At 31.9% G+C, this 26,294-nt stretch overlaps 4 protein-coding genes across 4 annotated transcripts; 2 read left to right on the top strand and 2 right to left on the bottom strand.

Annotated features, from left to right (window-relative positions):
- Positions 1-3,156: 3,156 nt before the first annotated feature.
- On the bottom strand, positions 3,157-7,798 carry LOC111281107 (growth-regulating factor 4-like). Its single transcript, XM_089757104.1, has 4 exons — positions 4,639-7,798; positions 3,980-4,478; positions 3,542-3,888; positions 3,157-3,456 (listed from the first exon to the last, which is right to left on the bottom strand). Exons 1-4 carry the CDS (start codon positions 4,814-4,816, stop codon positions 3,449-3,451), a joined length of 1,032 nt encoding a protein of 343 aa, XP_089613230.1. The 5' UTR covers positions 4,817-7,798; the 3' UTR covers positions 3,157-3,448.
- A 138-nt stretch (positions 7,799-7,936) lies between these two features.
- On the bottom strand, positions 7,937-9,310 carry LOC111280734 (uncharacterized). Its single transcript, XM_022868177.2, has 4 exons — positions 8,577-9,310; positions 8,397-8,489; positions 8,228-8,295; positions 7,937-8,133 (listed from the first exon to the last, which is right to left on the bottom strand). The coding sequence occupies exons 1-4, from the start codon at positions 9,288-9,290 to the stop codon at positions 8,013-8,015; spliced, it is 996 nt and encodes a 331-aa protein (XP_022723912.2). The 5' UTR covers positions 9,291-9,310; the 3' UTR covers positions 7,937-8,012.
- A 1,782-nt stretch (positions 9,311-11,092) lies between these two features.
- LOC149510675 (uncharacterized) lies at positions 11,093-11,672 on the top strand. The gene has a single exon (XM_089757469.1). The coding sequence runs from the start codon at positions 11,141-11,143 to the stop codon at positions 11,519-11,521; it is 381 nt and encodes a 126-aa protein (XP_089613595.1). The 5' UTR covers positions 11,093-11,140; the 3' UTR covers positions 11,522-11,672.
- An 11,194-nt stretch (positions 11,673-22,866) lies between these two features.
- On the top strand, positions 22,867-24,974 carry LOC111281304 (EPD1-interacting receptor-like cytoplasmic serine/threonine-protein kinase). Its single transcript, XM_022869027.2, has 5 exons — positions 22,867-23,461; positions 23,552-23,687; positions 23,796-23,932; positions 24,034-24,157; positions 24,243-24,974. Exons 1-5 carry the CDS (start codon positions 23,081-23,083, stop codon positions 24,818-24,820), a joined length of 1,356 nt encoding a protein of 451 aa, XP_022724762.2. The 5' UTR covers positions 22,867-23,080; the 3' UTR covers positions 24,821-24,974.
- The last annotated feature ends 1,320 nt before the right edge of the window (positions 24,975-26,294 follow it).

Raw genomic sequence — 26,294 nt, 5'->3', positions numbered from 1 at the left:
AAACGGTAAAATATATTGGGTTGTCAATATGCTTTTAAAGTCTCTAAATTCTTTCTTAATCGATTGCAACACAAGCATTTTATACTTATTTGGGAAGTCAAACCATTCCTAATAAATTTAAAACAATTAATATGAACATATTGAATTTCAATTAAATGATCATTTAACAAATATTATGAAATAGTTGAATAAACATACCACAACATACTCCCATATATGATCTTTTAGATCATCAGAAACTCTTCACCAATTATGGTACATAATAAAAAAGCTACTACGGACGATCGCCCCAATATGACTAACCAATTTGGCAACTCTATCATATACAGATTGCCCACTTTGATTGAAGTGACATGATTTTTTGTGTTAGTCCCTTAAATTTGTTTATTTCGTCTTCTTGCTTTTTTTTTTTTTCACTACAGGTGTGTCTTTTTCATATTTAGTAGTAAAAGACATATGTTCTTCTAATTCCATAATACCTGCGATTTTTATATAATTATACAAAATATACTAAACTGTCTCTCTAAATTTTACACAGTAATAAAATACAACTAATATCATATTATAGTTACTAAACTAATACGAGTAAAACATCCTCAAACTAATAATATTTTACGGGTGTAAATCATACTGTGAATCCCACCTTAAATAAAAATTTCATGCAAAACAAATGATGAGTAAAAAATATACACAAAATTTTCACAATACTATTCAGTAAACCACAATATTTAAACTAAATTACAAAGAAACATCATACATGCAATAAAAGGAGGTTGGGCTACTAAGTTGACGATAGAATGAATAAAAAACAAACAAAAAATTATATATATATATATATATATATACAGTAAAGAATGAATAAAAAAAACCTATATTGAAGAATATAAATAATACAACACACAGATGAAGTATGCACATATCTATAAAAAGAGAGATGCAATGGTGTTGAGTTGTTGATGGTCGATAGACATGAGAAAGATGAAGAAACCAAAATGCAAACTAAATAGGTTGATCGTTTAGGGGTTGGTTGCAGTGCAGCTTTGGGTTTATCGCTTATTGTATTAGTTGTTTGGGTTTTCAAAGTTCAAGAAAGGAGAATGATTTTTAAAAATGATCACTTAAGGTGTTTTACAAAAAAAAAAATGCTTTAAGTAATCCTATTAAATTTGTCGTAAGGTATTATTTAAGGCGTTTGCTAGGTAAAAACGTCTTGAATAATCCCATAAAAAATTGAAGGAAATTGATTATTCAAGGTATTTTTGCCCAACAAACACCTTTAATAATCTCTTCAATTTTTTTACTAGGAGATTATTCAAGACGATTTTGGCGAAAAAATGCCTTGAATAATTCACTTTAATTTTGTATTGGGGATTATTGAAGGAGTTTTTGCTAAAAAAATACCTTGAATAATCTCATCGTTGTATTTTTTTTTTGGATTATTCAAGATATTTTTGGCCAAAAATGCTTTAATAACTTCCTCTAAAAAATTGAAGGGGATTATCTAATACGGTTTTGACCAACAAAACTTTCAATAATTCCTTCAAAAAATGAGAGAAAAATATTAAAGGCATTTTTGGTAAAAAAAAAACACCTTGAATAATCCCGATCAAAAAAATTAGAAGAGAGTATTGAAGACGTTTTTGGCTAAAAACATCTTGAATAATCCATTTTAAGAGAATCCCTTCTAAAAAATTGGAAGAGATTATTGAAAGTATTTTTTGATCAAAAATACCTTGAATAATCCCTTCATAAAAATGTGAGGGGGTTATTTAAGATATTTTTAGCAAAAACATCTTAAATAATTCATTCTAAAAAATTGAAAAAATTATTAAAGGTATTTTTTTACTAAAAATACCTTCAATAATTCTCTCATAAAAATAAGAGATTATAATTATTATTTCAAAAAAATTATTGTAATTATTTAAAATTTAATATATGTAAATTTTTCTAACCAAACGAATAAATATGAAAATTAGATGTTCTAAAAATTAAAAAAAAAACTTCAAATATCGTATTTTTTTTATTTTTTTTCAGAATCTATATTTCGCAAATCAAAAACCTCATATAGTTTCAAATTTGGAGAACAATCTCGTTAAAAAGACAAGCAGCTGAACTTTCCTGAAAGACCAAAAGATCTTTCTTTGACATTAGTTTTAGCATCCTACTTTAATACCAAACGGGGTTTAACGTTAGCTAGGATGAGCTGGAGTGTTGCGAGAAGAATAGCCTAGTATGCCTTGTTGAAGACAACAAGTAATTCAATTCTATAATTTGCCAGTTGCTTCTCAGGCCATGATAAGAACGTTATTGTCACACATTCACACCACTGGAGTCATGGTCATCAGGTGTCAATCACATTCACTGTTTGACAGAACAATGGGAAATTGCCTTTCCACATCTAAACTTTTGAGGTAGATGTGAGCTTCCTTTTTTTGATATGGCCAACCTTTCAAAGGTGTATGCATTGAGATTGAACTAGATTTGCAGAGTAGTATAGTTTTAAATTCAAACCTTTTTCTGTTTTCTTTCAACTTAATTTGGCTAGTTATAATTTATTTTGTAATGGCTGTTGATAATTTGAGGTAATTAATGGCTGGCAGTGCAGTCCAGTCCCCTGAAACAATGCTGAGAGGCTCAAAACGAGATCTATGCGGGCTGTAGGCTAGTAGCAGATGGGAGACCCTATTCCTCTTTTGTACCAAAAACCAATGGTGCTTAGCGACTTTCAATGCTGGCTTTCCTTCTTTTGGACATTTGGCTTTTGTTCTTTTTCCTAGGGCTGATGTTAGTCCAATGTCCCTGGATTTTGTTGATTAATCTGTTTCCGAAAAAACCTTGGGAATTTGGAAAGAGATATAGAACTTCGACCCAAATTGACTTGAATGATCCCAACAAAAAGAAAAGGGAAAAAATTGGAGATACAAGGAAAGCATAAAATTTCAAAAACAACCCTACAATTTAATGCAAGCTTAAAAATTTACTTAACAGCTGCTAACCTCTGGATCGATAAACATCTGACATTGAATGGTGGTTTACTGGCTTATATCTCGGTGGCAAGAAACTAATAAGCCAGCAGAGCTTGGCATGGAAAACAAAGTTCTGATTTCACATGCCTTTTGGGCCCCAAGGCAATGGATTGTTGTATTACAAAGCAAAAACCAAAAAGGAGAAATCTTACAAATAATAAAAGTTTTCAGATCTTGAAGCATATCAGGAGGATTCCAGTCAAACAAGCAAGTCTACAAATTTCAAACATGTTTCCTCAAGGGAAGAAGATAAAGTAGGTTTATTATCAAGGTGACACCAAATAGATATCTTCCCATGGCCCTACATTGTTTCAAACCTTTATCAGAACAAAACAGTCCTAGCCACAATTTCAAGAGCCAAGGAATTGACCCATCAAACAAGCGCTGTATTGGCCATAATTTACAGATCCATTATTGAGACCTCAACCATCTGCAGAAGCAAAAATATCAGGTGTGAGAAGTGGACAAAAATTTGTACGAAAAGGGAGAAAATATGATAGTGAAATTGAATTTGCCTGAATGGACCCCGGGATTGGATGCAAGATCAAGCCAAGATTCAGTGTTCCTTGGTGGCCAATCCCCAAAAAATTGGTGCACTGGTTTTTGAGTTTCATCATCTTTTTCTAACTTGATTGGCCTATCTGACTTGATATCAGTACCTAAAACAAAGCAATGCTGCTCTTGTTGTTGCTGCCGCTGCTTTGAACCAATGTCATGAATGCCCTGGAACTCGGACTGAAGATAGCTTTTGTAAGAACTCACTGTCAAAGGCTGATAAGAATCAGGTACAACTCTTACACTCCCTGAAGCTTCAGGGAAGAAAGATCTCTCGTCCACACCCTCCCTTGTTCCATGAACAAACCTATTAATAAAGAATAACAACTTTCACAGGCGATTATAAGATGGCAAAAGTAAAATAGGTAATTTAATCTGCTTCAAGCTATAAACAAAACCTGTAACGGTGAGGAATTCCTGTTCCAGAGTCCAAGAAATGGTGAGGTGAAGTGTCACTTTGAACTGATAAGCCTGAACCAGGAGGTCTTGTGGAAGTGGAAGAATGAGAATAAAAGAAGGGGTTAAGAGGGGTGGTTTGGTTAGAATTGTGATGGTTGTAGATTTCAGGAGCTATAGGAGAAGAAGAGAGTGGCGAAAAAGAGAAAGAAGAACTGGAGGGTAGACTACAATTGCTGGAAGTGGAAATGGAGATTGATGAGAAGGATGGTGAAAGGATTGGGGTTGCAGTTGGTGTTGTTGTACAAGCAGCTGCTGTTGAATTAACTTCCACAGGCTTTCTTGAACGATTCCTGCCTCTGTGCATGTGCCTCTCACAGTACTTGGAGTCAGGGTATGCTTCCTTTGAGCACCTCCATTTTTTACCGTCTGTTCTTCTGCACCTCCCTGGCTCTGGGTCTGCTTTTCTGCCAAAACCCACCTGAAAACAACCCCATCCAACTGCAACCACCCAGAAATCAAAATTTGCGCTTGACCGAGATAATTGGAAAATAACACAAATACACACAAAGGAAAAGACCTCAAAAATAAAAGAAAATTTGAGCTAATAAGCACAAAAGCAAAGGAATAGAAGAGTCCAACTTGTTTTACATATACTTACTCGGTTGATGAGAGAAGAGACCTGAAGCCAAAGAAGAATCCAAACTTGTTTTGACAGAAAAAATGAGTTCAGGCGGGATTGGAACTCCTGAAACCATGTATTTGAAGATGAGAGCTTGGTGTTCAAGCTCTTGCCACTGAGTTGGAGTAAAAGGACACCTATTTCTGGCACTAATCATCTTTGAAAGTAGAATACAAAGAAACTCAAATATTTATATATAATCTTCAGAAGGAACAAGAAGTAGAACAAGAACCAATCTAATAAGCTCTCAGAAAGAGGAGTTGCTTTGGGGCTTGTAGCTTTATTCAGTCAATTGGGTAGCTGAATCTTCTTCTATGCATGGATAAAAACAAACTAATGACTCTGATTATATTGCTGCCATCACCTAATTTTTTATTTCCTCTCTTCCCACTGAGTAACTCTGCTCTTATATTATGACTGCAAACTCTGTTGCTTCTGCTATGCTGCTGCTGCTGCTGCCGCTGCCTTCGTTGTTGCTTTTGTCTCTGACATCTTTACAAAAATCCATAAACGAATCAAATGTGTAAAGAAAAAGCAGAAGAACAAATACTGTAATACTACTTCTACCAGTATTATTATAGTATATATATACGTAGAGAAACCAGGTGAGTACTACTGACTTGTCTGATTACATGCGCACACCTTTCTCTTTTGCTGTCTCCACGTCATTTCTCTTTGAAATGAGTGCCATGTCATTATGTGAAGATGCCATTGTAGTACTCAAATAATATAGTGGATGGATGATGCTGTTTTCATTTACATTTTCATCATTTTTCTACAATCTCCTTTTCTATCATAAGAATAATAATACATGCTTTTTCAGCTTTATTTTGATCAGGTTCAATGATCATGTGAACAGTCCAGAAATTTCTTACCTTAACTGCTATATTTTCAATTTTTTATCATTTATTGTAACAGTCCAATCATAAAACGACATTTATATTAATGCATGTATATATACATACAGAGAGTCAAATACCATGCATAATTATGAAGAGAAATAGTAGAACAATGAAGAAGTGCCAATATTAATATGATTGGTGGACATAGCAAAGTTTGCATAAGAAAAGGAGAAGTTATTTTTGTGTCAGGATACTGATGCGCAGAGGAAACCGCAACCTGAGGCTGATGAGTGCTGACTGCTGAGGCTTGCTTTTCTTTTCTTTTTTCAAAAAATTTCTCGGACACTGGTTTAATTCCCTTGCTACCTTCTTTTGATTCTTTAATAATTTTATTTTTCCCTTCCCGGTCATTTATTAATGTTTGTTGGTGTTTAGTTTCCCTTGTTCCTGGAAGTATTAAATTCCTAGTAACCTTTTATGAACTTCATTAAAATCAAATCGACTTATGAGGCGAGCAAGAAAACCATCTGACCTCGTCCCATTATTTATGTCGAAGAACAAGTGATAGTCTATTGGTTAAAAACAAGTTTTGGTTTGTTTGCTTGCAATTTAAAAGCAAAAATCTTTTTCCTTATGTTGAAATTGAGCAGGTGTGTCAGGAAAGTGCACTCTGAGGGAGAGGAGAGGACTGTTCACTCTCTGTTTCTCTGCCCCAAAAACACATGCCTCTTCTCTCTCTCTCCTTTTTTGAGTGATGTTTCAGTCTCAACTAACTCAGCCTTTCCACTCGTTAACCCAACATATTTCCTTGAAACACACCTTTTTCTATATCAGTCACTGTGTCATCTCTTTTGTTGTGAAGCTTTTTCTTGACAGTTGGATGCAGCTGCTTCTCTGACTCAAGACATAATTGGTCTAAATATAAAGGCTTACCTGAGAAAGTTTGGGCCTTTGGGGTTTTGACTGGGAAATCAGTCTTCTTATGAAAATTATGAGTCAGCGATAAGCAGTGTGATCCCAATCACAGCAAATCATTTTAACTATTGCTTTAATCCTTCTAACAATTGCCTTCATATCATTGCTATAATTACTCAACAAACTCATAAAACTTCCTATGGTATTATTACAACTAGTGTTCTGGGATGTCATTGTTGATTTCTCTATTTTCAGACTTTTAATGAAGAGTTCTTCGTTGATACACATTATTATAACTTAATGTAAAACTTTCTGATCTTTGGTGGCTATCCCTTTCTGTTATTTCTTGTATCAAACATAGCAAACGCTTCCATACTCCAAATTCTTGCTCAAGAGCCGGAGAAGAAGTCTAATCTTCATATTCTTGATATTGGGGTATCTTCTTGAGGTCTTGACTAGCCGTTCTGGAGAGCCTCCTTTCTGGTTCGCATCACAGTTGTTGCAGCCAGCCACTGCTGTAAATAATAAAATCATAGACCCCATTTTTTGTGTTTGTCCACCAAGTCACAAATTCTATTCTCGACTTCCAGGTTTTGCCAACTCCATGAACATCAATTTACAATAGACTCGAGAACCATCCATTACAAAACCTGAATGCACAAATTATTCACAACTCACATGGAGAGACCTTAATTTTTTGTGCGTAATAATTTAGACTTCATCTAAATCACAACAGGCCTGATCAAAGAACGGAGTTCTTGAAAGTACTGAGAAGTTCAGAGCCAAAAGGGGTGATTGTAAGGGACAACAACAAGGACTGTAGTTGCAGCAACTGTGGAGATTTAGCTGCAGGATTCCCATGGAGAGTGGAGTACATATGGAGGTTTTTGGACTCAACAAACGCAGCATTTAAAAGGCGAGAGAGCAAAGAAAGAAGAGTGATGGAAGGAGAGGCAGCAAAATCTTTAACAAAACAAGGAAAGATGAATGAAGGGAAAGAGGAAAGGTGCGAGAAGATGCGTTTGTGGGAGAAGTGTTAGTAGAGGATACCAGAGATGAAGCTCAAGCATTGCAATTGGGAGATGAGAGTTGAAGACAATTACGGTGTGTTGGATGTGGTGGAAATGCCAGCCGGTATCTTTTTGCTCGTTGTGGAAGCTATATAGAGAGTTCAAATCAGTTCTAGATTTTCTTGTTCTCTAATAATCCCTGCTATGCGAATTCGTAAAGTAAAAAACTGTGTAAAGGACGGTTATTGTCCTAGTGTTCGATCAATTTTCATATGGACAACACTGCAATTATGTTAGCAAATTGAGATTTAAATTCATGTTTAAGACCAAAACACATCAATTCCAATCCTTAGGCCCTTACCAATCTTTAATTTGAGGCCATTCTCGCCTGCTCATGTGCGAGTTATAAATGACTTGAAGCTGTATGATTAGACTAACGTGCTTTGCTTGGGGACTTTTCCTTTTTACAAGTATCAACATTTCATCTGATTGTCAATTTGCTCAAAAAGATAAAGAAGCAAAAGATACTGATCACTGATTCAATATGTTTGAAGTGCAAGCTTATCATAGTTCTTTGATGATCATGCTAGGATGAGCAACCTGAAACAAATGATATTACCAACTTATTGATCTTATCAGGTGACTCCATATTTGCAGCATGCCCTGTATCCTTGATTATCTCCAACCTTGATTTTGAACCCAAGTGCCTGTATCCATGAAATTGCCTCCAAAATCTTCAAATTGGAAATAAATCTTAGAAGTATAGTTAGTAAAAAGATTATGAACAGAACTATTTTTTACCCTTGCAACTGATGTGCAAGTTCTAATGGGAAAATCTTGTCCTGATCCCCCCAAATCAGTAGTGTTTCCTTCATCCAAACATAATCCCTTTAAGTTAGATTCAGAACTGGTAATTTTACTAGAAATAAGAAACAAAGATATACCCAAAACATGGTTTCAGTCAAGCAACCTGAGTTAGAACAGGAAGGTTGGTATCTGCTTTCTTCTCCACCAAGTGCTTTGCCAGCTCAATCTTTTCCTTCCGACAATGATCATACATCATCTGAAAGACTTAAGCTTGATTTGTCATTCTCTGATATGACATACAACGTTAGATTAATTGAGTCATGGAGAACAAGCATAAACTCACAGTTATGAACTCTCGGAGTAAAAAATCAGGAAGCCAGTAGAGAGAATTCTGCTTGTACATTGACAGATTCACGAGTAACCTTAAATCATCTGGGTTCTTCGGAACAAGAATCTCAGAGGGATGCCTTCCAATTTTCCTCAACTGCTCTACCCTTTGATCATCAGTATACAATATCCCACTGCTCACGATCACAACCTTCTCCACCGCATCAGCGTACATCTCAGCCATCCGATACGCCACGAATCCTCCATAACTGATCGCATAGACAGAGAACTTATCAACTCCCAGCCTCTTCAACCCATCTGATAAGCACTTAGCCTGGAATAAATCAGATCTGTCCAGGCTTTTCGAGTACGATTTTCCAAAGAACAACAAATCCGGGATGTATACATTGAATTTTCTAGTCAGAGGACCAACTTGATAAAGAAACTGCCAGAGTGAATTGCCACCATAGCCATGGACCATGACAAGAGATTGCTTGTCAAAACACCGGTGGTTGGCGACCCAGAAATGGATGGTGGTCTGCTCATCCAAATCAATGGCGCAGGGAGACAGATCACATAAACGAAAATAAAAAGATAAGATTGCATCCATGAATTTGGTCAGGAGAGGTGACTGGTTTAAGTTGAGAATGTAAAGAAGTAAGTTGCGGAAAATGACGAGGGCGGTTGAGAGATACAAGGAGATGACATGCCAGAGCTTTGTGGATTCCATTGATAATTTGCTTCGGAATCAGATTTCAGAAACAAAATTTCAACGTTTTAAATACTAGTAGTACTAAATCGTATCAAATATTTCAAACAAGTTATAGTATAACAGTTATAAATAGATTAAATTTCGTAATTTTTTTAAGAAATTATTTTATGCATTTATACATTTCTAATCACCTGCATGTGCACTTGTCTGCGCAAATGGGTTCAGATATGGATGATTTTGGTCATTGAAAACGACATAAAAAAAAGTTTGAATTTTAAATCTCTTTGTTTAATTTTTTTATACAAAGAATATAGTAGCCTTTGATAATAAAGAAATAGATTATATATAAATTTTAAATCCGTTGAAAGTTACTTTTTAAAGGTTATCGATTTAAAATTGAACGAACTTAAAAATCTAGTTGAGTTTTTTAGTATGTTTTTAAATTTTACTTACATTTTTTTTTCAATTGTAAACTTGAATTTAAGAATTTTATTTCGAATTTCCAACTTAACGCCAATCTTAATTTTTTTAAAAAAAATTAGGAAAATGTTGATATCAAATTTTCTTAAAATGGGATTACCAAAATGTTTTAAGAACTCCTTGGAAGAAAACTTAATTTCCAAAGAATTTTGTCAAGTAACTTCATCTTTGTTTTACACGCAATAGCCAAAAAAATTGTCAATGCCAGCCCATTACAAGGAGTTGCAAATTGCAATAAACAATTAGGAAAATATTGCAGGCTGAGGTGGCCCAAGAAATTGAAGGAGGTAGAATCCTGGAAGCTAGGCCATGAAGACAGGCTGATTGGTCCAAAAAAAAAAAACCCAAAGAGGTGACAAGTTGACAAAGTAAAAGATAATATAGTCATATCATTGAGATGACAATCATCCATATCAATTGCTCCCTTTGACAACTATGCCTATGTATAAATCTTCTTTCTTTAATTATTATCAGGAACTTCACATCAAAAACGACAATTCAAGCATCATTTAATTTAGAAAGGAACAACATTTTTCTTGAAAACAGAGATTGTGGGGAAACTTGTAAAGCAGAAGCAATGGGAAGAAAAAAGGGAAATGATTTGAAAGAAAATAATAACTGGGCAACGATTTTTTATCCGTTTTTTCTATTTGGTACATAAATATTTTTATCTTCCTTAAAACCAAAGCTCAAAGGGAGTGGAAAAGAATACTTTATAATTATCATCCTAGAAAAATTAAAAATTTTAGTGAAATAATGCAAAATTTCTTCATGATATTGATATCGGCTCAAAGGCACCAGCAATTGTTTGTGTAACCAATGATTTAGATAGTATGTAGGCTGTATTTGGGAGCATTATCAGAGTATTCTTTGTCAGCATATAAAAAGATAGATAAATTTTATGTTAAGAGATGATATAATATTTATATATATATATATATATATAAATTTAAATCAATATTTGGTGAAGCTTTTTATATATAAGATAAAATCATGAGATTTTTTAATTGAATGTAAATTTTTTATAAGAAAGGAAGGTGAATCTTAAACATAGCTAGCAATGCTTATGTTCATGTATAAAGGCAGTTAAATTTAGATGAAAAGATATTAAGACACCTTAACTTCCAAGTCTTTGAAATCCCTTTCTTTCCTTTCCCCATACTTTTTCACCTTTTCTTCAAGTTTTGTTAAATATTTTTATTCCTTTCACCTTTTTCACCTTTTGGACGGGCTGTTTATCACTTTTGTCATCGAATTACCAGCTTTCCAACTAGATTCCTTCACTTGTTTTATCTTCTACCTCCATTAAATTCAACACCAACCTCCCATTAATCTTATTGCAGAGGGATTATAATTAGTTGGTTCATTTCTTTTGCTACTAGCTACCAATGGCTACATACACTTATGCAAGCCGAAACAACACATCACAAAGAGGTGTGGCCATGGTATTGGCTCTGATTACAGCAGTAATTCTATCTCCGTTGTACGTTAGAAGGAAAAACGAGAAGCGGTGTTATGAGATGAAATTGAGTTTTGGATTTGTTCTTCCAATGGTTGTAGCAGGGCTTATTGTCGCCATTAGGACTACATCTTCTTCTTCATCGTCATCATCTACGCAAAGTGGAGGTAGAGCTTCGGTAATTCCATCTTCAGATCCATCCTGGGTGCTCAGAATTGGGGGATCGTCATGGGGACTAGCTGGTATTTTGGTGGTGCTTATGCTTGCGCTGTCATGGCGAGAATCTGTTCAAGAATTCTTTTGGAGATAGATCATTACTCATTGTTTTGATTGTATTTGCTAGTTTCTAACTAATAATCCAAGCTTATTTAATATGACAAGAAAAAAAAAAGGCATAGTTAAAGGTAACTAGCCAAATCCTTTTATTCAAACTACTTTCATATTAGCAAAACAAAAATTATGCCTCTTAATTCTAAATTGAATATTTGCTTATATGATATGTACAATGATCAGATTTTTTAAAATTACAAATTTAAAAAGATTTAAACATCTAATATATTCCCGGATCAATTCAAGGGATAAAGATAAAAAGTTAAGGTGAATTTTTAAAAAAGAACGTGGGTGCCGATTCACTGTTATTATAGTAAAATCTTTCACTTCTCAACCGTGCATCACGTTAATATGACATAAATGTGAATTAGTGTCGTCACATTCATCTTCTTCTTCTTAAAATATAATATATATGTATATATATATATATATATATATCTCGTCACTGTCATGACAACGACGTCTAACTAACCACTAGCAACAATAGCAATGTGCTATCAGCACCAAGCACTTGTACATTTGTTTGTCCAGTGGCATGACAGGGAACTGAACAAAGGCATCGGGAGGCAGTTGGCAGGCCAAGTAATCATATCAAAATTCCGCTTCGAATGTTTGTGTTAATGTTGTTCATTCCTAGTTCGATTCCTCTTTGGCAATCGAAGCACTGTATGCATATAAACTGAATGTGGCTTTTAAGGCTGTGATGCACTTCAAAACGACACCAATTATCTTAAAGAACAGACAACATATCTCGGTCTTTGCCAGACAACATATCTCGGTCTTGTTCCTGTTGTTTCTTGTCGTGAGATTCAAGCCCAAATCCAAAAATAACCATCAGAAGAATTAGATTTTTAGTTGGTTTAACAGGGACGAAATAAAATCTGTTTTGGGATTACGAAAATCTAACATGCAATTACATTCATGGAGGAAACTACTGAGAAATCAATCGTTTCTTTGTTGAATCCAAGTTGGTCAATTTTTTGCAGTAACAGAACCATATTAGCTTGTTCTGTATAAATATTTATGATTTATATCAGGGAAAGCCCATTGCATTTTTTTTTCTTTATTGGGTTTAGCATGCTTAAAGAAACAATCAAAACAGGGTCAAATTCTTGAGGCAACCATACCATACTACTAGCTGGAGGCCCATCACCGGAAGCATGGTGACCTTTGTTATACATGCAACGATAAGATACGAAAATAATATAAAAAATATGAATTAAAATAATATTTACAATTTAAAATTTTAATTAAAAAATTTTATATGGGTTTAATAAAGATAAAAAATATATTTAATATTTTTCGTTGACACAATATAATTTTTATATAAAATATAATATAAATATATAAATTATCAATATTTTATACAATATTTATACACAAATAACCAAATTTAATCTCTTCTTGTTAGCTATACCACAACATCCATTTTTAATAGATAGAATAATTTTCGTTATTAATATATGATATTATTTAATATATTTGATCTTTTCAGATATTTTTAAAGAAACCAAAAATCAATCATCTGTTTTTTTATCAGGTGTGAAAAGTCCTAAAATTAAAATGTCGATAAATCGGTAAAAAATATATATATATTTTAAAGAAATTGTTTTCATTGGAGATTTTCCATGCAGAAATTGCTTCTCATTCGCAATAATGCCTTATAATTTGTATATACTTTTTTTCTTGATACGAAATCATCATGCAATATGAATTGTCAAACAGCAATCAACAAAATGATTTTCATTTTCCTCGTTTAGGATATTTGAGGCTTAGTGCGTCCTTCAAAGATTTTGGCAATCCGAATAAGTAAAAACAATTGAAAATCTTGAAATAATTATTCTTGTGGTTATTAAATAGTCGTCGATAAACAATTTTTAGACTTTCAAGTTGGGTTTTTTTGAACACAAGAGCATGATTATTGACCTATTGAAAAATGTTGTTAAAGTCTAAACAAATTTATGGTAAACATTGGACCACATTTCTTTTTGGTTCATCATGACAAAATCTATGAACACTAAGAGAATTCTGGGTTTTGTGCATTTTGTCTCTAATAATGTCAATTATAGGCATCTATACTATAAATGCTAAATACCATGACTCAATGTCACCACTTCATTTAATTAAAATTTCAAAATTCGTTTCCAAATTGACAAGAAACTTGCATTTTAATCGTGCTGATGTGTTTTTTTTTTAATACAAAAGAAACATGGATTAAAAATAGGTAAAATGATTGTAAGTGTTAAAATTTAAATTTTAAATTAATTAAATATTTTTTTTAAGAGTAATTGTATAAAATAATTGAACTATTTTTTTTTAATCTTAGTTTCATTGAGAATATTTGAGTAACATGATTTTGATTTGTCGGATACATATTAACTATAATCCCAAAGTTCCAAAAAATTTATAAAAAACCAAAAAAAAAAAATGACAAGATTTTTATGTACATTAAATATCGGTCTTTGATCACCTAAATTTGATTTAATTTTAAGTGCGCGTTCTTTGTGGACTGTAAGATTGATGCTGATATTAGGGTGATATGAGAGAAGATGACAAAGACATACATTCTTTGAAAAAAAAAACCAATTAAAATATTTAAAAATTTTTTAAATTATTTTTTTAAATAAATTTTATATATTTATTGTATCAAAATAAATTTTTCTTTTTTGATTTATATTTAAATAAATGTTTACTTTTGAAAAATTAATTTATATTAAGAACGTATTTAAATACAAGTTAAATGTTAAAATTTATTTGGATATAAATTAAAAATTAAAAATTTATTTGATACAATAAAAAATATAAAAATTTATGTTAGTAAAATAATATATTTAAAAATTTGTTTTCAAGTAATAAAAAAAATTATGGATATATTTATGTTGAGTCTTTCATCTATTGAAAATTTGAAATTTATTAAAAATTAATAAACCGATTATGTTTGATGTATTTTTTTTATTTGTTAATTTTTTGTATATTTTTATTTTTGATATTTAAAATTATTAAAAATTAAATTTAATTCTTAAAATAAAATTTTAATATTCCATTAAATAAATCACACGATTGTTGGCTCTTTTGGATAGTTTGAATCATAATGCAATAAATGGCTTTGGATAATGCCCCATTGGTGGTGATGTTTAATGATAGAAATGAGCCTCGAGCTCAAAAGGTTAGGCACTGCCGACCTCTAAAGGACCCATCGCATTTCCTGGTGCAGCACTGAAATAAATGTAGGAAACTTCCTCCAGGATAATGCCAGCGAATGTTCCTTAAAAACAGCCAAAACAAACCTACAAACGACTCATTTCAGTCATCAGCGTGCATTGTCACCAATCGTGACGTCTTTTCAACCACTTTCATTCACATCATTTACAAAAAGCTTTCGGAATTTAAATATATAAAAGTTTATTTTTATATACCGACAATAGAATTTTTTTAATTGTATAAATAAATTTGAAACATTGCCATATGTTTTTATTTTTTAATATATTTTAAAAATATGTATTATTTTCTCAATTTTATTTAATTTAAAAATTTTAATAATAATTAATTATATAATTTATATATATATATTTTTCGTTTTTTCATTAATACCCCGTCAAGCAAGAAATTTTGAATTCCACAAAATTTAGGTTGACTCAACAACAGCCGTAATTTCTGTCTAGGACTCAACCTATCAACAACTTGCTCACCTTTTTTGGACCACACTTAAATATAAGGTTTTTTTTTTTTTTTTCATTTTTAGCTCTCCTTTATGCTTCAAGTATGAATCAATTGACCCATAAATATATTATATTACCACTATTATATTTCAAGGTTGTTCAGCTGAATGTATTGCATAAAAAAGTTTGAAGAAAAAAGTGGTTAAGAACTCAAATCTTCTTTAATTTAAAAATTTAGACTTGCAATCTTTTGAAAAAATATGTTGAGATTTATGAAATAAGAAAATATTATCTCATATATATGCGAAAAATATAAATAATGATAATTAATCAATTGATTATCTAATTAATTTAGTGGGTAAGTGTAAAAGGCAAAAGAGCTTTATTAAAATTTTATAACATTCTAAGGGTTTAATTGTTTCTTTGATTGACTAAACTAAATTATCTTGTGGGGAATTCAGAGTCAAGAACATACAAACTCCCAATAATTATAGCAATGGTTGGAAACCATGCTTTTTGGATTACAGTCATTTTGATGTTCCTTACAAAATCTATTATGGAGTTTCAAGTTGGCCCTATTAAGTTTGAAAAATGACTCAACGATTCAATTAGGGACGAAAATGCACCAAACAAAAGTCTTTATGAGAAGTTAGGTTGGAATTAGTAATTTAGAATTTTCACTTTGGTACTGCTAGGAAACCAAATTTTCTTATAAATTAAGCAACAAATTAACTCAAATAAATTAAACAAGTCAACTAAAATTTAATCTTAGATGCACTTTTCGAGTATCAAACATAGTAATATATAAGTGCATATTTCTCCAATTTAAAGAGTCGAATTCGAATTCTCCTTCCTCAAATTAAAAAAAAAAAAAACAAGAAAATTCAATTTCTTAAGATTACCGATTTATGAGAATTTGGAAATGTATATATTACTATAACTATGTGGAATTTTGATGAAATGGTATGAAAAACGTTATTACGTAACTGCACTTTTATTACAGCATAATAACATAGTAGAAAAGGTTGGTGAAAAAGGAAAAACAATGGAAGAAAAGATAAAGATAATATCTAAAGAGACCAAAAAGCAGTCAATGGTCATTCCCCCCTTAGTGCTATCGTCTCACCTTGTGAAAAACCAAAAAGGCTGGTGTGCTTGAATTGTATACATCGTTATAGTTGTGCCAATTGATCATTCAACCCATAAAAAACGAGTAGGGAGACTTTCCCCGCCCAAGATATAGTGACGTTAGAGGAACTGGTGGTGGTGATCAACTCGATTACATATTGTCAAGTCATTGAATTGAAATATAGTGGCCATGCATCGATGAGGTATTGACGAATAAATGGTGGGGACCTTTGAAAATATCCTCCATAAATATCCTCAATAACCTGACCAACTGAGAAAGTACAACATGTAATTATCAGCAATTTGCAAAGCAAAAACAATGAAGAAGGTGGACTTTAGGGGTGGGGGTTGGAACTTATCATTATTTTCTGTACATAAGAAGCTACCATTTGATGATAGGAAAAGAAGTTATAATATTTGAATTATAAATTTGTTAAATATGACGTACCTCTTTAAGGTGAATGTATGCGCCAATTGAACTCCAAATTCTTATCATTATGTTGTTAATAGCCAAATGACTGAAGTTGATCAGCTTCATTATCTAAGCAGTGCAATGCAAGAGAGAGGGGGCTATAAATTAATCAGAGAATTCGATTCAATATATATTTATAGCCAGCTAATAAGCAGCTCAATGAAAACTGCAGCCTTGGTTTAGTTTGAGCATGAGTTGGATTTTGAGGGTATTGTTACATCAAATATTACAAGGTGCTTGTTGACGGTTTACACAGAAAATTCTGAGTGTTTAGGTAAGATTATTAGGTAGTTGATCAAGACATGTTTGTATGCATCTATCTAGTTTTAGAAACAACCTTTGCTTCTGCTGTCATGCTGGCTTCCTCATAAATTTAATTAATAATGTCTAATAACCATTGGATTGCAGGATTTAAAAGTCTTCCACAATTTTGATATATCAGTTAAAATAACGATGCTGATAATTTTGATATGCATATTACTAGTATTCAAAACTTTGGGAAATCCTAGAAGTTTTGACTTTTGTTTTTATTTATTTTGTAGTTCAATTTCAATTATAGCATATATATATATATATATATATATATATATAGACACACACATATAGAGAGTAAATGATATATCAATAGTTGTAAATTATTTAGACTTGAATAAATCTCAAATTCGACTTGGTCATTATTAAGTCGAACTTGAGTTCAAACAGCTTGACTTATCGAATGAATCTAGTTCGAGTATTTTAATGCTTAACTCGAGTAACTCACAAACTTAATTGAATTTTTGAATTTTAACATATTTTATTATTATAATAAAAAAATTATTGTTTTATCTTTATATATATATATATATATATCAATTTGAGTCTGAAATCAAGTTCAAACACATAATTAAACTTGAAATCGAGTTTATGCAAGTCTAATAGAACGAATTTGAATAACTCGATTTTTATCTCAAATCTATTAGAAAATCAACATGCACACGCAACATCCACACAAAAAATAGTAAGCTTAAAATAAGAATAAAAATACACAAATATATTTGTTTCGACCTAACTCAAAATACCCTAATCCAAACTTAATTTACTAACAAATAAATCTTTATAATTGTGAAACTCTTGGAATAAAAAAAGTCATCTTACTTAAAATTTAATCTAAAACTCATTTACACCCTTTTAATAGCCTACTTATTTAGTTATCTCTTGGTATCTAACTATCTGAGATTATGAAATTCAAGACAAACCCCAACAAATCTTCCATTGACTTGAATCTCTAAACACTTCAATAGTATCTGCAAAGCTAACACGCTTGCCTTTCTTTTTTTCCTTCGCCATAGGAATCTTAGCAACTGAGCTTTTATCAAATATGTATAAGTGATTTTTGACCCTATTCCCTGATAGAATCACACTACTATTTTTGTACACTTTCAACCAATCATTACTACCATAGTATATGTACCCCCCAGAAGCTAACTCACCCAAAGTAATTAAAGTATAGCTACAACTTGGTACATACCTTACATGATAAAGTATCATAACAATACCATTGTGAGATCTAAGGAGAACATTCTCAATGTTTTGAATCTGCATATTTTCATTATTGGTAACCACAATATCCTTATACTTCTCATTCTCTTTCAACTCCACAAAACAACTCATATTGTAGCAACTAAATCTAAATCCTAACCTTTATCATTTTTCAAAGTTTGAGATTCATCTACAAAAGTCGTTAAAATGACTCATCATCATCGAACACAATAGCAACATTATCATTCTTTCATTTATCTGATTTTTTCTTGTCATTCACCCTTTTGAAAGTAGCCATATATCTTATCAGCTTCTTACAACATACTTGGATATATCTTTTTTTATTACAATAATAACATTATATATCATTGTAATATCTTTCTCTTGATTAGGATTTCCCTTTTGATTCATCAATAATCTTTTGAGTCTTTCCTCGATCAAAATCCTTAACAGCTAGTGTACTCCTTCTAGTTTTCATAAACCTTTTGTTCTCATACAACATGGCAATCACATCAGCTAACTTCAAAGTAGACCTACCTACCAACAAAGTCTAAACTAAACATTTATAGGACTTGATAAAAAATGACAATAAAATTAAAGTGTTCTCTTCATCTTTTAACTTATCAATAGAAATAATCGATAATTGAGAAACTAATCTATTAAACTCATTCAGGTAATTATGAAGACTTGTACTTTCTTTCATCTTTAAAGAATGTAGATCCATCTTCAAACATAATTTGTTAGTCAATGACTTCGAAACGTAAATACTCTTAAGTTTATCCTATAAACTCTTTAAAGTACTTTCAGTCAACACACTATTATCTATCTCTAGAGCTAGTGCCAATATAATAATACTAACAGCTTTCTTCTAAATTTTATTTCAATTATTATCAGACATTCCTTCAAGCTTATTACTCTTTAATGCCTGGTCAACCTTTTTTTATACCAATAGATCTTGAATCATATTTTGTCATAACATAAAATTACTCTTCCTGTCAAATAAAAGAATTTCAAACTTCGACATAGGCATACTAACATACATTCTTCAAACATCTTGAAATACTTGCTTTACGATCTTTTGAGCCTACCTCTCCTATTTTCGAACCTCGCTCTAATACCATTTGTTAGGATCACGACAGCTTTGATACTACTTACTAGGGTTAAACAAGCCTCAATCAATAAAACTAGCAGAAACATAATCAAACAATTTATCAATTACACAAGAGATAATAATTTAATGTGGTTTAGTCTAACCGACCTACGATCATGGATGAGAAAAAAAGATCCACAGTTGTAGAGAATTACAAACAAATAATCCATATCAAGCACTCAATAATTAATATCCATAGATCCTCTTAATATCCATAGACTCTCTTAATCTCTTTTAGTCTTATGAAATTTTTTCAATCCAAACAAACAGATACTCGTGTGCACCTTTTTAACATAAACAAACACATACCCATATGCACCCATACATCATACCTATGAAGATCATCTCAGTCTCTTCTAGTCCATTCACATGCACCATACATATATGAACTTTTTTAGTCTCTCTAGTCCACTCATAAACATTTAAACATAAATACTCATAAGATGTAAATCTATAGTAGTTTTATGAGATATCTATCCCACAAAACTTTACAACTCTCTTACATCTTTTTTTCATACCTAATCTTATAAAGACTTCATCTATTTATGAGCATACAAACTTATCTATTAAGAATCTCTTTCATCTTAAAATTTTTTTTTTGCAAGTCTTTTTGTCTATCAAGTAATATTTAATCAATCCTAAAAAAATCTCTTATAAAATTTTTATCACTGTTTCTAATAATCTTCACCTTAACTCAAATTTCATTAAATCATTTATTTTCATGCTAGACATGCTTGGCTTCTAATGCAATAGAAGTCTCATGACAATCTTCTTTGTGTATCTTCACACTTCACGCAAACTAATCTATCAAAGCATGAACTCGATATTTTTCCTTGAATCGAGCTCCTCTAGACTTGCCTCTGTCCATAGCTCGTATCATGTTTTGATACCACTTGTTAAAAAATTAACACGCATACGTAACATCCACAAATAAAATAGCAAGCTTAAAACAAGAATAAAAACACATAAATATATTTGTTTCGATCAAACTCAAAATAACTTATTCTAAATCCAATCCACTAACAAATAAATCTTTACAACTGTGAGACTTTTGGAATGAAAAAAGTCATCAAAAACTCTTTACTCAAAACTTAACCTAAAACTCAATTATATCCTTTTAATAGCCTACTAACTTAGCTATTTTTTGGTGACTTTTTTTATTTCAAAAGTCTCATAGTAAACTGTGCAAATTTCAAAATGGCCTTCCGTACAGTAACTGATTACAGCTGTAGACATCCTAATCTATCTGGAGTTCTACTTGAGTTAATTTTGCTAATAAAAAATAAAAAAATAAAAAATAGGTAGTTGAATTTGAGTGAAATTGTTGTAAGTGGTTTGTAAAGTTGAAATTGGGTTTAAGGTTGAATTTAAAAGAAATTGGGATTCCTTTCTAGATTGGAGTTCTCATATTCAGAACCTTATAAATACATGCATACATAAATCACACAAACACATACAAAAAAAATTAAGGAGAGAAGCAGAAATAAAAAAAAAAAACAGTCAAGAAAACTTTTCAAAAAATTTTTGAGGTTTTAAAAAAATTTTTTTTTTAAAATATAAAAAATTCTCAGATTTCGATGACTTTTTTCAGTTCTTTGTCTCAAGTTGAGCCAAGCGAAGCCACTTTTTAAGCCATTCTAACTTTTCTTCCTGTAGTCGAACAGCGCTGTAGCCATTAGAGTTGAGTCACCTCCTGTTTTGGATTTTTTTTCTTTCTTTATTTATTTTTTTAAGTATTTTTGCATGATTAAATTTTAGAAAAATAAAAATAAAAAAGGTAAAAAATAAAATAAATTTTGGGAATAAATATTAATTATTCAATGATGAAATTTATAGAAATTTCAAATAGTAAATTTTTATAAGATTCTTATATGAGAAATTTTTAAAAAATTTGTCCCAAATTGAAGAATAATTTAGATGAAATTTCAATAAAATTAATTGTATTCTTTTCCTAATTTGGTTGAAAATATTTGATAACTATCCAATTATGAGATTCTTAAAAATTTCAAATGATAAATTCCTAAGAAATCTCTAAGTGAGAAATTTCTTTAAATTTGTCTTAAATAGTGAAAGAATTTAAATGAAATTTCAATAAAAAATAATTATCCTATTATTTTTCTTCTAAAGACAAAAAAATAAGTAAAGACAAAATATTTCTAAATGGACCCAAATTGTGAAAAATTTAGAAATAAAAAAAAAAGATATTTCTAATTTGACCTAAATAGTGGAATAATTAGATATATTTTTAACAAAAAAAATAATAAATAAATATTTTTTCAACGACGAAATCTTTTCAAAGAAATGAATGGAATCCTTTGAATACTCTTGAGATGAGAAAATATTTTTAAGAATCTACCAAATTGATGGAAGAATTTTATAAATTATTTTCAATATTTCAACATAAAAATTTGAAACCATTAGACTTAAGACCTAAAGATAAATTTAAAATAATATGGTACTATCCTTTGGATGGACATGTGGGGGTGTTATAACATTTCCTACATATAACCAAACTCTCGAACCTTATTCTAATTAGTATATCCGAACTTATTCTTTTAAGGACTCTTAATCAAGCTTAGGAGCTCCTTAAGAGGATAGATTCTTCAGGTGATCAATCACACCTAATAAAAAAGATTGGTGACGATTCCATTGGCTGAATCTAGTTATAGATTTACGGATCTATATATTATGACAACAGTCATCAATTTTTTTTTTATTCTTTGGGAAAATATACCAATATTGTAGGAATTTTAATAGATTTAAGATTACCTACTTAGATAATAATTTGAATTTTCAAAATCAATTTATTTATACTTATTTTATAAACTCCTAAAACTCTATTTCTCATTTGACACTTTAAAGTTTAAATAGATTCTTTGATTTTTGTTTTTATCTAGGGAATAACTATTAACGTTATTCACAAATTTTGACAGTCCTAAATTTTTGGATGAATATCAAAGATTTGGCAAGAAAAAAATTAAAAAAAAAAGAATTTTTTTATTAGGATAATTAAAATAAATATTTTTTTATTAATTTTGATAATTATACATGTCTATTTAGTATTTATATAACATTTACCTCAATCCCATTAAAAATAAGTGTAGGTCATATTCTAACAAATATAATATGCATAACGAAAAAAAGTGTTCATATCAGACAGTCCCAAGAAACTAGCGATGAACTACATCAAAGCTCAAATTATGACTATGACTAAAAAAATAGAGCCAACGACCTTCTTTTTTTTTTTTTTAATAATATGAACCGTCCAAACTTTTTCTGCTGATAAAGCTTTTTGTGCAAGTCTTGAGGTGGCCCAAATTCAATTACTTTCTGGCCAGTAACACAGAGACTTCTGGTTTCCAAAATTCATTATTTAACTGCAACTTTGTTATCACATGAGTTATTAAGATTTTTCTTGCTGGAGAACGAAAAAGAATTGGATTGGAAGATCACTAATTCACTATCCATGAGCTATAGTCAGGTCATAGACTTGTTTTTATGTTAGTTTCTTAATCCAATCAGATATTCTTCTACTTCTTGCTTCCGCTCATTCTTATTTAAACCACCTTTGAGCTTCAATTGGAAGCCTAACACAAAAACTTTCAATAAAAAATGGCCCTCAAAAAGTATTTGTCATGGAAAAATATCCTCCCCAACTGCATCAAAACCAAGTACTCATCTTCAGGGCCTAAAGTTCATGCTACCAAACAAAGTCCTAGCCAAAGGCTATCACTTTCTGATATTAGCCACCCTGGCTCTTCACTTTCACTGAGCGATCTTTCAAATTCTCTTATAAGCCTTCATATCTTTGCCCTGAAGGAGCTAGAAGTGATAACACACAAGTTCTCCAAGAGTAATTTTCTCGGTGAGGGTGGGTTTGGACCAGTGTACAAGGGATTCATTGATGACAATCTCAGGCCTGGCCTGAAGGCTCAACCTGTTGCTGTGAAGGTCCTTGATTTGGATGGCACTCAGGGGCATAGGGAGTGGCTGGTAAGCATTTACAGGTTACCATTTCAATTCTGTTCCTGATGAAGTTGAGTTGAAAATAGCAGAATGACCAGTAATTCCGACTTTGTATAGGCTGAAGTTATTTTTCTGGGCCAATTAAAGCACCCTCACCTGGTGAACTTAATTGGGTATTGCTATGAGGAGGATCACAGGCTTCTGGTGTATGAATACATGGAACGTGGCAACTTAGAAAATCAACTATTTAAAAGTTCGTTTGCTCTTCCTTTCAAATTTGCGATCAGCTTTTAACATTGGAATCAACATATAGTTTTGATATTCATGACTGAAATATATGTAATTCTTGCCTTCAATGCAGGATATGGTCCATCATTGCCTTGGCTAACAAGATTGAAAATTGCTATTGGAACTGCAAAAGGCCTAGCTTTCCTCCATGAAGAAGAGAAGCCAGTCATATACCGGGATTTCAAAACTTCAAACATCTTATTAGACTTGGTAAAAACATCATTGTGTGTTAATACTATAAAAGGAATACTTTCATGTATCAGTAAAGACAGAAGAGAAACTGAAAGGAATAAGGTTTATCTTATTGTCAGGCTTACAAAGCGAAGGTCTCTGATTTTGGATTGGCAACAGACGGTCCAGAAGGGGAAGAAACACATGTTACTACTTGCGTCATGGGCACGGAAGGCTACGCGGCTCCTGAATACATAACGACTGGTACTAGAACTATTCTCAGTTTTGCTGATATCATTCATAATTTAATAACAGTTGACAAGAATTAATACGGTTTCTGATTTTCCAGGGCATTTGACGACTATGAGCGATGTGTTCAGCTTTGGTGTTGTACTTCTAGAACTCCTGACAGGCAGGCGATCCGTGGACAAGACCCGACCTGGTCGAGAGAAGAACCTTGTGGAATGGGCACGGCCTCTTTTGAAGGACCCTTATAAACTTGATGGAATTATGGACCCAAGACTTGAAGGACAGTATTCAACTGAGGGGGCTAGGAAGACTGCTGCATTAGCTTATCAGTGTCTGAGCAACCACCCCAAATTTAGACCAACTATGAGCAATGTCGTCAAGGCCTTAGAGCCTCTCCTGTCCTTGACAGACATCCCAGTTGGACCCTTTGTATATATAGTTCCAACTCAAGGGAATAACCAGCCTATTGTTCAGAAGATTGAAGAAAGAGAGGAAAAAGAGTTAAAAATTGAAAAAAATGGTGGGGGAAAGGAAGAAAAGAAGGAGAAAAGTCGATTGCCGCGTCAAAAAGGTCGAAGGCATAGACGTCGAGTTAAGCCATCAAGGTCTCGGGCTGTGTATTCGGACACTGATTTGTATAAAACTCTAGGATCTAGTTTGTACTCTCCCAAGCAGTAGAGACAATCAGGCAAACAAGCATACTTTTAATCAGATTGTACATTGAGGTTTCTTTTTTTATTTTTTTTTTACGTTTGTTTTTCCCTTTCTTTCATTATCTGTCTCTTTAGAGAGTCGGGAAAATTGATGGAATAAAATAAGTTTCGATTTTGTTTGTTGTCGGACTTATTGCATTTTACCATAGGAGTTTTTTCGTATGAAAATAGAAGTTTTTTCCCATGAAATACATGTTTGTTTCTTCTAAAACACATGCAATTTGTTTGTTTTCAACCCCTATACCAGAAACACCGATTAGCCTAAGCTGTGGGCGAAGGATGAGGTTTGACGACTTATTAAATATGGAGTACAACGTTGTATAATTTTCCACAATAACTTCAGCAGGGTTTCTATCCTTTTTTTTTTTTTCTGAAGTAATTATATTCAACACGACATATTCCGACTTTTGCTAAACTTCTTAAAAGCAATTGACTGCAATTAGTGCAAACATACCCAACTCTTCTGGATTGTATGTGAAATGTTCATTGGCTTCTGCTGTGAAACTGTAAGTGGTCAAGGTTCCATAATCAGATTAACTAAAAAAATCTAGCGTTTGGTATGTTCAAAGTCTTATTAGCAAAACCAGAGTTGGTGAATCCTTTCACGAGTCTGATGCAGAGTTTCAAAAGCTAAGCTACAAAATTTTCCGTGCTAGACTACCGCACAAGACTTTGCAATTCCACCACTCCCATCAACCCCATCCTCTTATTCTAGCCAAGTTTTTAGAATTTCCCATTTTTGAACGTTCCATCTCTGGTTTAGAAGTTAGGCAACATAAGAAATTGTAAAAGAATTTCCAGGCATCAAGTAGACAAATGAGGCAAGAAATGAGCATTAGTAGCATGACTCGCCAGTTGTTACCCACCATTAGTGTGAAATCAATACAAAGGACAAACAGCAAAAATCTAGATATATTCAACCATTAGATGCTTAATAATGTTCATACCACAACTTGCATATATGTGGGAAAGCTATGCAGCAATGTTCAAAACATGAAATGAAATAAAAATCCCTCAAGGAACTCGTTGTTAATGGTGTTGAATTAGTAAAAACCATTGCTCTGCTTCAACTCATAAAACTCCAAGGCCATTCATACTGCAAAACTAATGCTGGAGGCTTCAATAATCACATTACCTAATACCAGATACGTGGGACAACTATGATTCATTATTCAAAACATTTTGAAATTAAGAACTGTTTCTTTTAGAAACTTCTACAGAGCAGACGTAATTCCGAGGTATAGCTGACGTTCTTACAACCAATTTCAGCAGGGATTTCAAAATTATTTCTCAATATCTAGTTGATTTTCTTTTATTTCTCAATTTTCTTATTGGATTCCCAACTGATGAACTTTCGCATTTGCTGTAGCTGACAAATGAAGACCATTGAAGCAGTCAATTTATGGACAGATTAACTCGTAATTTTTTGAAAGAACTCG

Source organism: Durio zibethinus, chromosome 28, assembly GCF_047325235.1.
Source record: "Durio zibethinus cultivar Kanyao isolate XHJ-2024 chromosome 28, ASM4732523v1, whole genome shotgun sequence".
Lineage (NCBI taxonomy): Eukaryota > Viridiplantae > Streptophyta > Magnoliopsida > Malvales > Malvaceae > Durio > Durio zibethinus.
This window is presented reverse-complemented; position numbering and strand designations above follow the sequence as displayed.

Bases quoted from the DNA above. Each gene is read 5' to 3' on its own strand.
- LOC111281107 (XM_089757104.1), bottom strand. From the start codon at position 4,816: ATGATTAGTGCCAGAAATAGGTGTCCTTTTACTCCAACTCAGTGGCAA. The intron at 4,479-4,638 runs GTAAGTATATGT...GGGTGGTTGCAG, and splicing joins TCTCTTCTCTCATCAACCGA to TTGGATGGGGTTGTTTTCAG. The intron at 3,889-3,979 runs GTTTTGTTTATA...CTTTATTAATAG, and splicing joins GGAATTCCTCACCGTTACAG to GTTTGTTCATGGAACAAGGG.
- LOC111281304 (XM_022869027.2), top strand. From the start codon at position 23,081: ATGGCCCTCAAAAAGTATTTGTCATGGAAAAATATCCTCCCCAACTGC. The intron at 23,462-23,551 runs GTAAGCATTTAC...GACTTTGTATAG, and splicing joins AGGGGCATAGGGAGTGGCTG to GCTGAAGTTATTTTTCTGGG. The intron at 24,158-24,242 runs GTACTAGAACTA...CTGATTTTCCAG, and splicing joins TCCTGAATACATAACGACTG to GGCATTTGACGACTATGAGC.
- LOC149510675 (XM_089757469.1), top strand. From the start codon at position 11,141: ATGGCTACATACACTTATGCAAGCCGAAACAACACATCACAAAGAGGT.
- LOC111280734 (XM_022868177.2), bottom strand. From the start codon at position 9,290: ATGGAATCCACAAAGCTCTGGCATGTCATCTCCTTGTATCTCTCAACC. The intron at 8,296-8,396 runs GTTGCTTGACTG...GTTTGGATGAAG, and splicing joins ACCTTCCTGTTCTAACTCAG to GAAACACTACTGATTTGGGG. The intron at 8,134-8,227 runs GTAAAAAATAGT...TCATGGATACAG, and splicing joins CTTGCACATCAGTTGCAAGG to GCACTTGGGTTCAAAATCAA.